This window comes from Carlito syrichta, unplaced genomic scaffold, assembly GCF_000164805.1.
Source record: "Carlito syrichta isolate Samal-C Ts95f unplaced genomic scaffold, Tarsius_syrichta-2.0.1 Scaffold53096, whole genome shotgun sequence".
Taxonomy (NCBI): domain Eukaryota; kingdom Metazoa; phylum Chordata; class Mammalia; order Primates; family Tarsiidae; genus Carlito; species Carlito syrichta.
Window position 1 is genome coordinate 123,989 of NW_006997192.1, and position 15,898 is coordinate 139,886.

The 15,898-nt window shown below is 43.3% G+C and overlaps 1 protein-coding gene across 1 annotated transcript in view; it reads right to left on the reverse strand.

Annotated features, from left to right (window-relative positions):
* GPC6 (glypican 6) overlaps window positions 1-15,898 on the reverse strand; it is a 609,707-nt gene that overhangs the window by 11,518 nt on the left and 582,291 nt on the right. Inside the window, exon 5 of the mRNA XM_021707914.1 lies at window positions 12,953-13,089. Within this exon, the coding sequence (XP_021563589.1) occupies window positions 12,953-13,089 (137 nt within the window). The remainder of the gene's footprint in view (window positions 1-12,952; window positions 13,090-15,898) is intronic.

The following is a 15,898-nucleotide window of genomic DNA, read 5'->3' on the forward strand; positions in this document are numbered from 1 at the left end:
CAATGATGTCAAGTCATGGAGTTGATAGATGGCAAAACCATGACCAGCCCAAATACCGCCCCATATTGCCAGGTGGATCATAAACTATGATTCACACTGTCTAGCTTAGTAAGTCAAGTGTAGTTCCCTCAACGTCTAACTTCTAACGTTGCTCTACTCCCTCAAGGGACTCTCTTTGTCTTACAGAACCGACCCTATATTCATCTTACGCTTGTCTGTCTCACAGGGTTTCCTTGTCTGTAATGCACTTTTCCACTTAAGTCCCAACAAATATCCTTAAAGATCCAGGCTTCATCTCACCTTCTCCTCAAGCTGTTTACCAGCTTTTGAGTATTTGCAAAATTTTTGAGTATTTGAGTATCTGCAGGGTTGCTGGGTTTGGTCGGGCATTTCGTGCACTGCACCAAGCCAGTGCGAACTGGCTGTGAAAATCCAGCCTTGTTTCTGTGGTCACCAAGCCATGCCCTGCTGGGCCCTGCAGGGCACCATTCACCAAAAGTCGTGACTTTTTCTTTTCTTTTTGGTAACCTTTTTATTTTAGAAAACCTCCATATAAATAAAAGCAGAGATAATAACATAATGAACCCCGATGTACCCATCTGGATGCCTCTCTCTAATTCCTACAAAGGTGTTATATTTGTCTGTGTCCTGGTAACACTCAAGGGGTAAGAAAGAGATTTTAAAGAAGAGACTGTTTATCAAGGTGTGAACAGATTAAAGGGAAGGCAGCACAGAGAGGTGAAGCATTCTGGGGCTGGCCACAGGGGAAGGGGCCACAGAGGATAAGAGGGGAGGAAGCTGTTACTAGAATGACCAGGAACTGAAACGTCAGAGACAACTGACACAACAACTGCCAAAGTCCTGTCAGGGCAGGAGTCAGGGAAAGGATGCCCTGACCCCTCTAGTCCCTCCTCCTGGCCTTTGACTGTTGCCTCCCATTGGCTGAACCCAACTGGGCAGCCATGGGAGAGATTCTCCTCCAGGGCCCAGCCAAGGTGGAGAGAGTGGATTTCAAGGGGAACATCCAGCATTGGCCCCCTGCAGGCCAGAGGCAGCCCTGCCTAACTGCTATGACTATGATTCTTCCACAGTTGTTACTATTGTTGCTTGCAAGCTGAAAAAAAATCTTTTCTTCTTTTTTTGTTTTTGAGTTGGTGTCTCACTCTTGCCCAGGCTGGAGTGCAGTGGCATGCTCACAGTCACCACAGCCTTGACCTGTTGGGCTCAGGCGATCCTTCCATCTCAGCCTTCCAAGTAGTTGGAACTACAGGCACGCGTCACCATGCCTGGGTAGTTTTTGTAGTTTGTTATAGAGACGAGGTCTCACCAAATTCCCCAGGCTGGTCTCGAACCCCCAGGCTCAGGCTATCCTCTCACCTCAGTCTCCCAAAGTGCTGGGATTACAGGCTGAGCCACTGCGCCTGGCCTAAAACATCCTTTCTTCTATTTTATTATTCCTACTTACATGTTCTTGTACAATATCCTTATGCTTAACTTTCTTCCCCTTCCTGCAAATCATTTTCCAAGTTCTGAAAACCGAAGGCTCTGTCTGTCAGCCCCCCAAAGAACCACACAGAGACACTCTGTTATTTAAGCCATTTTCAGGTATTGAATCTTATGCATGATGTATTTGTGTATGAATTGGTTTACCCATTTTAAATCAGAAATCCCCTGAATAAGCTCCACATCTTCATCCGTATCTTGAACAAAATCGACTTCACAATGCTCACTAAATAATGAATAATAAACACACAGAGTGCATTGTAAATTCTTTTCCATGAGGCCTCAAGTATTTACTGCCCTAAAAAAATGTCCTCATGGAAATTTTAAAAAGCCATGGGCTCATGTCTCTTTCTTTTTTGCTGTAAAGTATAACTTCTGTCCTGCCTTTTAATATATCTGGTATCTACATAAATTCATGTTTGATTCTGAGGTTGTCTTCCTGATAGAACTTCTAAAATATGACATTGGGTTGACTATTATTGACAGGCGATTCTACGTGTCAGACTCCATGAGGTCTACCTAATTATCACAGCCCATTGGAATACACAAGAGCAGGTGCAGGCCATCCTTTGCTGACCCAGGAGCCAAAAGGCCACGGTCAATCATGGTGTTGCTCCTTTCCATTTTGGAAAAAATTCTTGCAGCTGCACCAATGCTGAATCAGAGGCAGGCTTTGTTTCTCTCCAATGCTGTGTGTCCCACGAGGCTAGCTGAGACTCATTTACCAGACGCTCACTGTGATCGCTGACATGGTAATGCTACCCCTGGGAGTCTGAGCATCCAGGAACAATAAGAGACTGCCAAGTACACCCAGCTTCTCCCTGTGCCTGCTGATGCTCAGCAACTTACAATAAAAACAAGTCACAATGCACCCGCGTCCTCAAGAACCTTTTCTCCTTTTCTTGTATTCAAAGGTTGACTTTGGAGACAGTGTGGAAACTTAAACCTAAAACAACGGAGCAAGAGATGGCCATTTTGCCACTCTAGAGGCAGAACCTGAGGCCAAATCGATGGAAGTCCATTATGCAACCCGGAGGGTGTGGAAAATCCCTGTTTAGCACCAAGACCACATGAGCCCATTGATTTCTTGCCTCTCACATTTGGTCTTTTTACACAACACTCAGATGCTCCAAGAATGGACACATCTTTGAGCCTACAATGCTCTTCCTTTGATTAGATTTTGCACAGCCCTTTGACATGACAGCATTCTCTTTTTACACCATCATCTCTCTGGGAGACATAGAAAGAGACTCTTGGCACAGATAGCCCAGGTTCCAAGGCTGGATGTACATTTACATGGAGCCAGAAGAACCTAGAAGTGAGGACACATTGAGAGATGAGCAGTGGTGTCATGGCTTGGCAATGTTTCTTGCTATGGTGTGATAAGTGGGTGGCATCCATGAACAGCCAAGCATGGGTTCCCCATTTTGGTTTTGTAAGAGCACGGCCAGCAACTACAGCTTTGGCAGTTTTGCAGAAATATTTATCTTTGCATCTAATTTCCTTTTTATTTTATTTTATTTTTTAATTTTTTGAGTTGGAGTCTCACTCTGTCGCCCAGACTGGAGTGCAGTGGCCGCTCCCGGCAACCACAGCCTCAACCTGCTGGGCTCCGGCGATCCTTCCGCCTTAGCCTTCCAAGTAGCTGGAACTACAGGTGTGCGCTACCATGCACGGCTAATTTTCTTTTGATTTATTGTAGAGATGAGGTCTCGCCAAGTTGCCCAGGCGGATCTCGAACCCAGGGGCTCAGGTAATTCACTCACCTCAGCCTCCCAAAGTGCGGGATTACAGTCTGCGCCACCGAGCCCGGCTGTTAATTTCCTTTTTAAAAGTTAGGATCTCACTCTGTGGCCCAAGCTGGAGTGCAATGGCACGATCACAGCCTTGACCTCTTGGACTCAAGTGATCCTTCCACCTCAGCCTCCAAGTAGCTGGGACTACAGGTGTGCACCACCATGCCCGGCTAATTTTTTGCTATTTTGTAGAGACAAGATCTTGCTATATTGCCCCAGCTGGTGTCAAACTCTTGGGCTCAAGCAATCCTCCCACCTTGGTCTCTCAAAGTGCTGAGATTATAGGCATAAGCCACTGTGCCTGGCCGTAATTTCATACTGTTAATGTGGGTTTTCTTGGTTAAATTCAGATAGGATAGCTGATTAGGGTGGAAGAATCCCATGGGAATTTAGGGGGTGGGAGGCCCAATACATCCAATCTTGTGGGTGGCTGCAGGCTCTCACTCACAGAGTTGACAGCTTCTGTCACCTGAGAGACATTCAACATGACTTGTTCCCGCAGAAGTTTCCCACTGGGCAAACCACAGCACCTGCCACACTCAACATTCAAAAACAGTCCTTACAGTTGAGCAGATGCTTCCAGAAAGACCCTACTGACATATGAATGTGGCCACTGAGAAGAGAGGCATGAGCACTTACCAGTATTCAGTATTTCTCATCATCGCATTCATGCTGGTGGTTGTTCTGGTATAAGACATTGTATATGGGAGTCAGAGACACACGACCCTCAAGATTTAATGGATTTGGGTTTGAAAGCTAGGAAAAGTCTGAGAAGGGAGACACCAGCCAGGAAGGCACAAGTCTTGAAGACTAAGACTAAACACCTGGATGGTCTGAGGCATTAGGTGTTTCATGAGATCTGACACGGAGTTATTGTCCAAGGCACGAGAACTAAGCATGACACGGAACACCTGGGGTCTCTCTGAGACCCAGCAGTGTAACCATGGGCAAACCCTTCAACTACTTTTCATTTTTCTTAGATTTTATTTTGAGTTGGGGGTCTCACTCTGTTTTCCAGCCTGGAGTGCATTGGCACGATCATGGCTTACTCGACCTCTTACCTGGATCCGGCGATCCTCCTGCCTCAGCCTTCCGAGTAGCTGGGACTATAGGCATGTGCCACCATGCCCAGTTCATTTTTTGATTTTTTTAAAAATTTTTTGGTAGAGGCAAGGTCTCGCTATGTTGCTTAACTGTTCTCCAACTCCTAGACTCAAGCAATCCTCCCGCCTCAGCCTCCCAGAGTGCTGGGATTATAGGCACAAGCCACTCCACCTGGCCTAGCTACTTTATATAATTATTCACTATGCAATTCTAATGCATTTTTCTGAAAATTAACTTGTTAACGTGGCTCCCCCAGTTGCCAAACTTGTTTCTTAGGAGTGGCCAATGGCAGCAGAATCTGGCGTTGGAAAGCTTGAATTTATGCCTGGAAGAACGATGGGCCTTGACCCTTCTCCAGCTGGAGAACGGGAGGCAGGAAGTGGCCCGGGAACGTTCTTGGAGAACACACAGCTCATTGGCTGCCACAGTGAGCAGAAGCTACATTCTTCGACTTGGCCTTTTTTTATTTTTTATTTTTTATTTTTTTAATTAATCAGTATTTTTATTATAGTTTTGTGGGGTACAGTTAAGGGTTAGGTGTACAATTACGTTTCATTCAGACACCCTGTTGATAAGAGGTGTTTTCCCAGCCCCAGACAGATATTTGCTACTGTTAATCCCCTCCCCCTCCCCCCCATCGACTTGGCCTTTTAATGGATTGCCAGAACCTCTCCAAATCCATCCCTTCTTAGTAGAACTGGAGTCAGCATTCTACGCAGCAGATAGGAAAGAAGACCTGTGAGCCAGTGTGCAGGGCTGCCAAGTTGCGGTCAGCAACTTTCTCCCTTCCTCTGATTCGTAATCATCTCTGCCTAATATTTCTCATCACTTGCAGGAAGTTCACACAGTGTCCTCTCCCCCAAGACAGTCAGGAAGGCTTCTCCATGGGGCCCTGCCTCCACAACAATGCCCAACGAAGGGAAGTGGGTCTTTTATTTTACTTTAGATTCAGGGGGCACACGTTCATGTGTGTTCCATGGGTATATTGCATGCTGGTGGAGATTCAGTTCCTAATACCATCACCCATATAGTGAACATTGTAGCTCCCTCCACTTGGAAATGGGCATCTTAGAGCGCCTGGTTTGACGGTTGCCAGTTCTTTCCTCAGACAGAATTCCCACCTTCTCAAGGTCTCTGACTTGGTATACACTGGATATTTGTCAGTTCTTTAAAATACAACCACAGTGCTTTGGGACATATTCCACAATCAGACTAAAACACTATTATCCTCCAGACCGCCGAGTCCCTATCTCTGACAGCTTTCTTATTATCAATCACACATCATTCCATTGCCTTCCATCTGCTCAGACTTGTCCAGTCCTGACTTGCTATTTTCTTTTGGTTGGTCAATACACACAGTGGCTGGTGAGAGTGACTGATCTATTTTCTGGATTTTTCTACTTTTCCTATTTCTTACAATTTACTGTGTTTACCTCCTGGCCTCGGGAAGGATTTCCTCGGGGATATAATATTTCTGTGAGCATCAGGTACCTTGAAAAACAGCAGAGGCTTCGTGCAAAAACCATGTTTCCAACGGGTCCAATTAATTTTGTCCCTCAGCCAGCTTTTTGATAGCCTCCTCCCTGGAGGCATTTTAAAGAAAGGACACGCTGACAGCTAAACACTGCCTTACAAGGAGCAAAATCGGAAAGTTGTTTTGCCAGTTTTATGAGGGAAAGGGGGGAGTCTGGAAATGACTGACTCAAGAACCCCGAAGACTGAAACAATTTATGTCCTAGCAGATAACCTGTGTGCCGGTGGGACTTGGCTCTCAGACTGGCTTTCATTTTTACTGCCCTGTCTCATTGTCTCCCAAACTGCCTTTTCTTTTTTCAGTCCCTATGAGTTTAGGAAAAGGGTTCTCATGAAGAAAAAACAATCCTAAAGGAAGTTATAGCTGATGCAGTTTAATATGGCTGTGTTCTAAAAAACCAAGACGCTCCCTCTAGATGAGCAAGAAAGTAGGGGCCGACACGAGGGCTTTATTTTTTTCTTCTTCTGTTTCCTGACACAGATCTAACCTGCATGTGCTAACCATAGAAAAGTTTTATTTTCCTCCCAGCCCCCTTTCCTACCTCCCATCTAATCATTCTTTTCTAGTTTTTGTTACAGACAGCTCATTCCGGACACTGACTGCCCAGAATGTCCTTCTCGGGGATGACTGATAGGAGCAGATGTCCTCTTAGGGTTTCTAGATTCACCCGGGAACCTTGGGAGGCCTAGATTTGTAACCTGGACCATGAGTCTTTAATTTTTTTCCCTTTGACCTTCCAGATTATTATCGATTTTCCTCTGTAACTTACTAGCTTCCTTTCAATTCCTGTTTGTCTGAGTTGAGTCAGATTGTTGCTGTGTCTTTTCCCATTTGCTTCCGAGAAGTAGCTTAGGTAAGTGAAAAATGGAAGGCATAGAAGTTACATTCGCAAACTCTCTTTCCTGCTGGTCACTGAAGATGATTAGGTTGCCTTTTTCAGGTGATAGACTCTGCTATGAACACTAAGAAAATTCCTTGATTAGCTCTTCTGATAAGGAGGATGTGATTCTGAGTACTAATCATGACGAACTGACTGAGTGACTCCAATCCATGTGTCAAAGACCTAATCACCAATGTCATGGTATTTGGAGGCAGGGCCTTTGGGAGGTAATTAGGATTGAATGAGGTCATAGTGTTGGATGGAGTTCCCATGATGGAATTAATGCCCTTATAAGAGGAAGGGGGACCAGAGCTCTCCCTGTCTAGTGAGGATACAGCAAGAAGGCTGCTGTCTGCAAGCCAAGAAGAGAGCCCTCACCAGAACTCAACCTGCTAGCACCCTAATCTTGAACTTCTCAGCCTCTAGAACTGTGAAAAATAAATTTCTGTTTTTCTTTAAGCCACCATATCTATGATATTTTTGTTGTAGCGTTCTAAGTTAAGATACAAATTAAATCAAATACTGATCAAGGATTCAAGGTATTAATCCATGAGCAGTTTTCATCCACAGTTTCTGGCTCCTAACTCTTGTAACTCTTGCTACAGTGTTTTGTTATAAAATTGGGGCACTTTGGGGGCAGATATCAGAAAATGGAATCTCTCTCTGACCTTCTCCTGTCCTTCTTTCACCTGTCCAAGGCAGGACTCTCATCTGACTGAGGGTCAAATGATCCTCATTCCAAAGAGGGTCCTGTCCCATACCCTAGGGGAAGGAATGAACAAAGAGGCCAGAAAAAGTCTGAACAAATAGGTCTTGCTGGATTTACATCACATGCTTTTTGTCCTATCACATCTATAAAAGGTTGTCAATCGTGCCTATGGAATTAAGCCTCCATAAAAATCCAAATGAACAGGGTTCAGAGAGCTCCTGGATAGCTGAACACATGGAATTTCCTGGAAGGTGGCATACCCAGGGAGGGCATGGAAGCACCACGTCCCTTTCTTCATACCTAGCTCTATGCATCTCTTCATCTGTATCCTTGGTAATATCCTTTATAATAAATAGGTAAATGTGTCTTCCTGAATTCTTTGAGCTACTCCAGCAAGTTAATTGAACCCAAAGAGTGGGGTATTGGAATCCTGACTTGAAGCTGGCCAGCTAGAAATTTCAGAGGTCCAGATATGCAACTGGTATCTGAAGCGGGCATTGTAGTCTTGGGGATTGAGTCCAACCTGTGGGAGCTGACACTGTCTCCAGATAGGTAGTGTCAGAATTGAATTGGAGGAGACCCAGCTGGTTTCTGCTGCTTGGTGGTGAGGAGAAACCCCTATATTTGGTCACAGAAGTCTTCTATATTGATGACTGTTGTGGTGATGTGAGAACACATGAAAAACATGGTTTGAGAATGTTTCCCTGAAATATCATCCTTGCTATTCATTACATTGGCATCCATACAGACCAGAGGCAATATCCTACATCCTAAGGTTGTGCTGCATTTCCAACTTAAAACTCTCTCTTGATGCACATGTAAAGCCTAAGCAATTCATTGCTGAGATGACTTCAAGCTTGCCTGTACTCTGGCCATCCTTAGCGGGCGGTGTGACAACTGAGTCACGTGATCTCCAGCCTATCTTGCTGCTGTTGCCTTTCATATAAGAAAGGCCCCACTAAAGGCAACATTAAGGGTATCCATGGAGGCGAAGAGAAAACAAGAACTCTAACATGCTCCCTGAGGCTTGTGTGTAAGCTGAAAAAGGGACTGTCTTACATGTTAATAGAGACAGAAAGCAGGGCTGCCAGATAAAACACAGGACCGCCAGTTAAATCTGAATTTCAGATAAACAATGAATCCTTTTTGAGTGCAAAGTGTGTTCCGTTTGTTGTCTAGTATTCTTATGTGCTGACAACTCTGCGTTGGAGACTTGCTACGCTATGCAATAATCGCACCACCTGAAATCTTGTTAGAAATGCGAATTTCACTCAGGTTCTACCTAAGACTTTATTATTATAGGTCAGGCTGTCAGGCTGATATAGATAAAATGCCATAGACTGGGTGGCTTAAACAACAAGTATTTATTCCTCATGGTTCTGGGGACTGGGGTGTCCAAGAACAAGGTGCTGGTAAATCCTGTGTCTGGTGAGGGCTCTCTTCCTGGTCTGTACACGACCATCTTCTTGTTGTGTCATCACATGGCGGACTGAGAGAGATTATCTCTCTCATCTCTTCTCACAAGAGCGCTAATTCCATTCATGAAGGTTCTACCCTCAAGACCTAAGTACCTTCCAAAGGCCCCAGCTGCAAAGACCATCACATTGCAGATGAGGATTTCAACTTATGAATGTCTTGGGGCCACACAGATTTGGTCCTTAGCACTTATTGAATCAGAATCTGCATTTTTAACAAGCTCTCCAAGAGTTTAGCCTGGACACTAAAGTTTTAGAAGCATTGCTTTAGGACTTACAAACTATTTTCATAGATATTGTCTCATTGACATTCACATTGTCCCAGGGGATTGGCAAGGAAAGAAAAAGCAGAGAAGACATTTCTTTGACCACCTAGTCCTGTTGTCAGAATGGAGATTTAAATACTGAAGGGGGCATTGTACACACCTGCAGTTTCCTCTCATTAAAGGGCAGAGTTTCCTCCTAATCCACCTCTTGTTTCCTGACATGTTTAACCACAGAGATGAGGGTGGAGCGAGTGGGCAAAGCAGTGGAGTTCAAACCTGAGGGGTGCCACTGCTCACTCACTCTTGACCATGGCTTCAACACTGTCGATTACTCCCTGTAGACACCACAGCAGTCCCATCTCTGCATCCTCTTCTCTTTCTTTCAAGTCATCAGCAATTTCAACGAGTGCCATTCATTTAATAACAGATTTTGGGAAAAATACGATCATCGCTGGAGTAAATGGACCTACCTGCTATAAGAGCCATTTTGACTTCAGAAATGCTAAAACAAAATAGGCATGTTTCTGATTCAAGGAAGTACGGTAGAGGACTATGGAGTAGAATTCAGGAAGTCATCAGGAAAAGTCTGGGTGATGGAGACATGCCTAATCATACCCTTAGCTAGGACAAAAGGCAGCAGATAGAAGAATGTGGCTGACGAGTCTGATGGATACAGTTAAAGAGAGGAAGAGACGTTTGGTTTATCAGAGACCTCATCACACAGACTTCAGTTTACAAACTCCAGGCAGGACAGTCTCTTCCAATGCCAATAAGCCTCTCTGTTCCAAATCTGTCAGCTTTGATAGATTTTTAAACAATAAAGATTCTAGTTCTTTTTCACATGGGTGATAAGAATAACTTTTCTTTCTTTTTTTTACTACCATTCTTAAACATTTTAAAAGGTCTGTCATTTTAACATTCAAAAGTGGGAAAATAAATTACTTTATAAATAAATCCTTACACTTGGAAAATAGTGTAGCAGAATTTCTTTAGGCAAAAAACTTCTCTATGTGTATCTAGAACAATTAATATTTGGATAAGAAGAAAGCTTCGATTACATTTAATTCAATAAGTCTTTATTGGTTATCTATTTACTATCCTAGTGTATGTATACGGTATAATATTAAGATTCCCTGCCAGTGAAAAACGATGAAATTGCAATTGTTCAAAGGGGACATAATTTGAGTCACAAATATTTGATAGCCTCGCCTTTTACTAATATACTTATTGCATAATAAAAGATACACAGTATTTGGGTTAAATTCTGGAATATTGCTACAAATGACTTCATTGCCTTAAACTTGATCATTTCTTCTACCTGCATAAAATCCTTCGATGGCTTCCAATTGATCTCAAGATAAAATTCAAATATGGTCCCTGAGTACCAATCTAGGTTTTTCCACATGTGCGGTCCCTTCTCAAACCCACAGTTCAGTAGTGTGGAACTTGAAGTTTCCAGATTCACGGTGCTTACTCTGACCATTGTGCCGTTTATAGGTGAACTCCACTGTCATCTTATAGTACTTAATCCACAGAGCCTTGCATGGTGCCTGGGTCAGAGGAAGTGCTTAACAATTTTGCTGACAGACTGCTCAACTGAATGAACAAAGGAGAGCCACTAAATCTTTTATAGAACTTAGGATCTGCTTCATTTGTTCTCCTAACTTGGAGAGGATAGTATTTAGCTGTTTGTTTGAGAGACAGGGTACTGCCATTAAAAGAGATATTTAAGTTATATGCATAAACACACACACACACACACACACACACACACACACACACACACCCACACACACCCACACACACACAGAGGATTTGGGAGATTCCTAGCTTTTATTCTCATTAATTGGATAACAGTGGACTAACTGGCTGCTTTCATCTGCACAATGAGGAACTTGGTTGAACCATCTGATCTTCTCTGGCTCAAACTCCCATGATCTTTATCTTCCCCATTCATTTTCTTGGTGAGTTTAGTCTCTTCCTCTAACCTTGCCCATGACCATACTTTTTCCTTTTGTATGATATAGCATACACATAAGTACCAGCAACCTGTGTGGCTATCCATGGGCAGGCAGCGCAAAACACAGCCTTTACTTAGCTAAGGCTAAAAGGTAAACACAGATGGGCAACAGAGCAGCTCAGATAATCAAGTGTTTTCTTCATTAAGCCATCTGGTCATCCTTGACTATGTCTTTCCAAACAGTCATCAGGAAAAGACACATTAGAAGCTGTTCATTTACAGCTGAAATTGCTGGCCAAAGGTCTCCTCGCTAAAAAGCCAGACACTGGGAAATGCTAAGGTTTTTATTTAGCAGCATGTTGTTAATATCAGGACTAATTTCCTTTCGTGATCTGAAATTTGGATGTTGGGCAACTTGAATGGTTACAGCTTTTACTGAAGGTGACATGCTTTCACCTTGCTAAGGTCTTTCTGGTATGGTTAATAATGTCATTAACAATAGATGCTAAAAAATGCAACTCAGTTGTGTAAGAAATAACACCTCACTTGCACCTCCTGTTGAACTCCTGCAGTTTTTTCTGAACTTCATAACCATGTACCTTCTTGATCTCTGCGTTCCCTAGGCTGGAGTGCAGTGGCAGCCTTGATCTCCTGGCTGAAGCAATCCTCTCACCTCAGCCTCCCGAGTACCTGGGACTACAAGCATGAACCACCACATCAGCTAGTCTTTTTTTGGTAGAGATGGGGGGCGGGGTCTCGCCATGTTGCCCAGGCTGGTCTCGAATGTCTGGGCTCAAGAGATCCTTCCACCTCAACCTCCCAAAGTGCTGGGATTACAGGCGTGAGCCACTGCACTTAGTCTCTCATTCCCCTTTGATGTCACCTACTTCAAATGCTTGAAACCACCCAATAAGTCCTCAGGAGAGACTCCCCTCTTAACTTCTCCACCTGCTGGTCAATCCCCAAAGATTCCTTGAGTCCAATTTATCAGGTGCTTTACTCACCTGTTACTCCAAAGGATGTTCCAGCAGATTCCTCGCTGTGTGTCCTGCCTCATTTGCTGACTCCTGACCCACTCCCTCATTCAGCTTCTCTGTCCTATGAAAACTCAGGCCATGCCCATTTCTATGCTGAATCAACAAATTGGGAAATTCCATATCGAGTGACTAGAATGTCCACAGGGCAGGATATTGGAAACCTCTGGTCTGGAAGGTCCCATGAGATCCATTAGAACCCTTCCCTGGTGTCCCTCAGTCACTTTCTTTTACCTTTCCAATGACATTTTGCTATTTTTTTCCTCCAATGGTGGAAAAAAATGACAGAATTTTCATTTCCTGTTTAACTTGCGATGAAAGAAAAAGAGCCCCACAAATTTAATTAGGGATAAAAATAGCTTCGCTATCTTAAAGTCATTAAGTGAACATAAAAGGGCTCTTTGTGATCTCAGGGTATATCGGTAACCTGGCATCTGTCACCATTCCTCTGTCCTCATCCAGAGGCAAGGCATTGAGGACAAGGATTCCATGCTTAATGGCACCTTGAGAGTAAGTGCTCCCAGGTGCCCTCAAACCTGTCACTCTCAACAGCTGTCGCTAAGTGATGACTTGTCCCTCCACCCTCTGTTGCTTTCTTTTGCATAAACAAGTCTGCAGAGTTGTGCCAGAAGAGCCTTCCAAGGCTGGAAGTGGTGTGCCCGCACCCGTGCGAACATTGAGTCTCTCTCACCTGGCTTTGCTGTGCCCGTTCCAGCATTCTTCCTCGTTGGACGTGCCTGCCGTCACGCGTTCGTCCTTGCAGATGGTGTAAGGTAGCGCCGACCAGACCTTTTTAGACAGCTTCAATTTCTCTTTTATGTCTGTGACCTGATCAAGAAACCAAGGAAATCGAGTGAATATCCTCCTCAGGCTTGGCCCATTACAAGGACGTAACCAGGTGAAGGTGACAGACCCGTGATGTATGACCAGCACAAACTCTTTATCCCGATTAAAAAGAGAGACGCCAATGCTGCAGGGTTTATTGCCCGGGAAAGCCCTTTTCCTCCCCACCCCATCTTCCTCTAGTGGAGGGTTTTCAGGTTAATTGGCTTTTTGTTTTTCTGTCCTCCAATCCTTTGGATTAAAAACTTATGAAGCATCTCACCTGGCTGTGGGTCCCTCCCCTGCTGGGGACCCCTATTGTGTAGACCTCAAGGACAATCTTTAGAATTCATTTGCCTGCATGTCAAACAAATGTACCAAAACAAATGCACTACGAGACACTTTCCCCAATGGACTACTTGTTTCTGCAAAAAGTAAATCTTGTCACCGATTCAGCTGCTGGTATCTCTGGTTTGGTGCAAATGACAGGCCCACACAGCACACACATGTGTGGTAAGCAGTAAACCAAGCCCTCTTATACATCTGGAGCATTGAAAGAGAATATTCACAGCCCTGACCAAGAGAAGCTCATTACCAGCATCTTAAGTGTTTTTAGGCTCAGCACTGACTTCTTACCTGTGGAAGGGGCAGGGAGAGGGACTTTGTGCCATTTGAGTTTCACAGTGAACATCTGAGTCCATGCAGTCACAGCCCTGATTTCGTATTCAGTCTACATGAATGTTGGGAAAGTCCATGGGTGGTTGGAATGCACTTGTTATGGGTTAACTTGTGCCAACCCTGCCCACCAAGACTTGCATGAAAGTCTTAACCCTCAGGACCTCAGAATGTGACCTTAGTTAGAGATATGAGGACATTGCAGAGGTAAGGAAGTTGCAGTTAAGCCATTAATATGGAACCTAACTCAATATGGCTGACATCCTTATAAGAGGGGAAATTAGGTCCCAGAGGTATGCATAGAGCGTAGAAGAGGTGAAGACACACAGGAAAAAGATGCTCATCTGTAAGCCAAGGAGAAAAGCCTGGAACAGACCCCTTCCTCACAGCCCTCAGAAGGAACCCACTCTGCCGACACCTTGATTGCAGACTTCCAGCCCCCAGCACCGCGAGATGGTACATTTCTGTTGTTTTAAGCCACTCAGTTTGTGGTACTTTGTAATGCCAGTCTAGGAAACTAACACAGATGCAAAACATGTTGAGTAAACATTTGATGGAGAAAAGGATATTTATACAATCTCAAAGTACCTACTGCAGATTACTTATTAATTACAAAAGAAAAACTGGTCATTTTGCAGTGCAGAGACTTGGCAATCCGCCACTTTCCCCAAGTGATCAAAGTCATGGGACACATTGATAGTGCATACTTCTTGATGTGATTTGCCAGAAAGGACATATCACTTAGGCAGCCCAAAATGTATAACCTGAACCTAATCATGAGGACACATCAGATGAACCCAAACTGAGGGAAGTTCTGAAACACAGCTGGCCTGTACGCCTCAAAAATATCAGTCATAAGAGACCCCAAAAGGCTGAAGAGTTCTTGCAGATTAGGAATAAGAGACATGATATTTAAATGTTAAATTAAATTAATTTAAATATTAAATCTAATAGTTCTGGATTGAATGCTAGGTCAAAAAGATAATTGTCATAAAAGGTTATTGAGACAGTGGGTACAATTTGTATACTGACTCTGTATTAGATAATAGTATTATCCTCAGTGTTAAATGTCCTGAATGTGAAATCATACTGTGGTAACATTGGATAATGTCGTATTCTAAGGAGACATGCCAGTGCATGTAGAATTAAAGAGGTATAATTTCCACAATTCACTTCATAATGGCTCAGTTAAAATAAATAATAATGATAATAACAATAAGAATATATATATATATATAAAGAAAAAGAGAGAAAGCAAATGTGGCACATTTTAAATAATTGGTAAATCTAGATGAAGTGTGCAATTTTTCAAAAAAATGCAATTTTTGGGAAGTTATAATTTTTTTCAAAATAAAACACGTGAAAAAGAACCACTCCCATTTATTTGTTCTGCATGGTGTCGACTTTAGTGTACCTACTCTTCAATAAGGGCCACCCCCATGGGTCACTCATTCTTATTCTTTTCAAAATAAACTCTAGAGAAAGAAAAACATGTAACATATTTATGAAGCGGGATCCCCCCCAAAACCGGGCTTTATTTATTAAAAAATTGTGTATTTATTCTTACATGTTTAAACTTCAGCCACCTTCAAAGTTCTCTCCGTTTGATGCAAGACACCTACTGAGACACTTTTCCCACTGCCTAAAACAGTTTTTGAACTCATCCATTTGATGCCTTTTAGTGCTTCTGTCTTTTTGTTTCACCTCTTCCACGTCGGCAAAATGTTTCCCTTTGAGGACTTTTTTCATTCAGGGAAACAAATTAAAAGTCGCGTGAGGTAAAATTGGGTAAATAGGGAGGGTGGGGCATGGGAGTTCACGGTGTTTTTCTTTTGGTCAAAAACTGCTGAACACTCAGCACAGTGTGGGTAGGGTGTTCATGTAAATCACCCATCATGAAATGGGCAAATGTGTTGTGAGAATCTCCAAAAAAAAATCCACTGAAACCAATGTAGCTTCTTACAACGATGCTAACTTGTACACTGATACCTGATGGGTTCCTAGAACACTTATCTAGCAGAAGAAACCTGTACAAAGGGCCTGACCTCTAAAAAATAATTCTGTTTGTTTTTTTTTTTTGGTCTCCCCTCATATATCTGGTTCAGAAAATGATCACTATCTCCATGACTGAAATACTGTC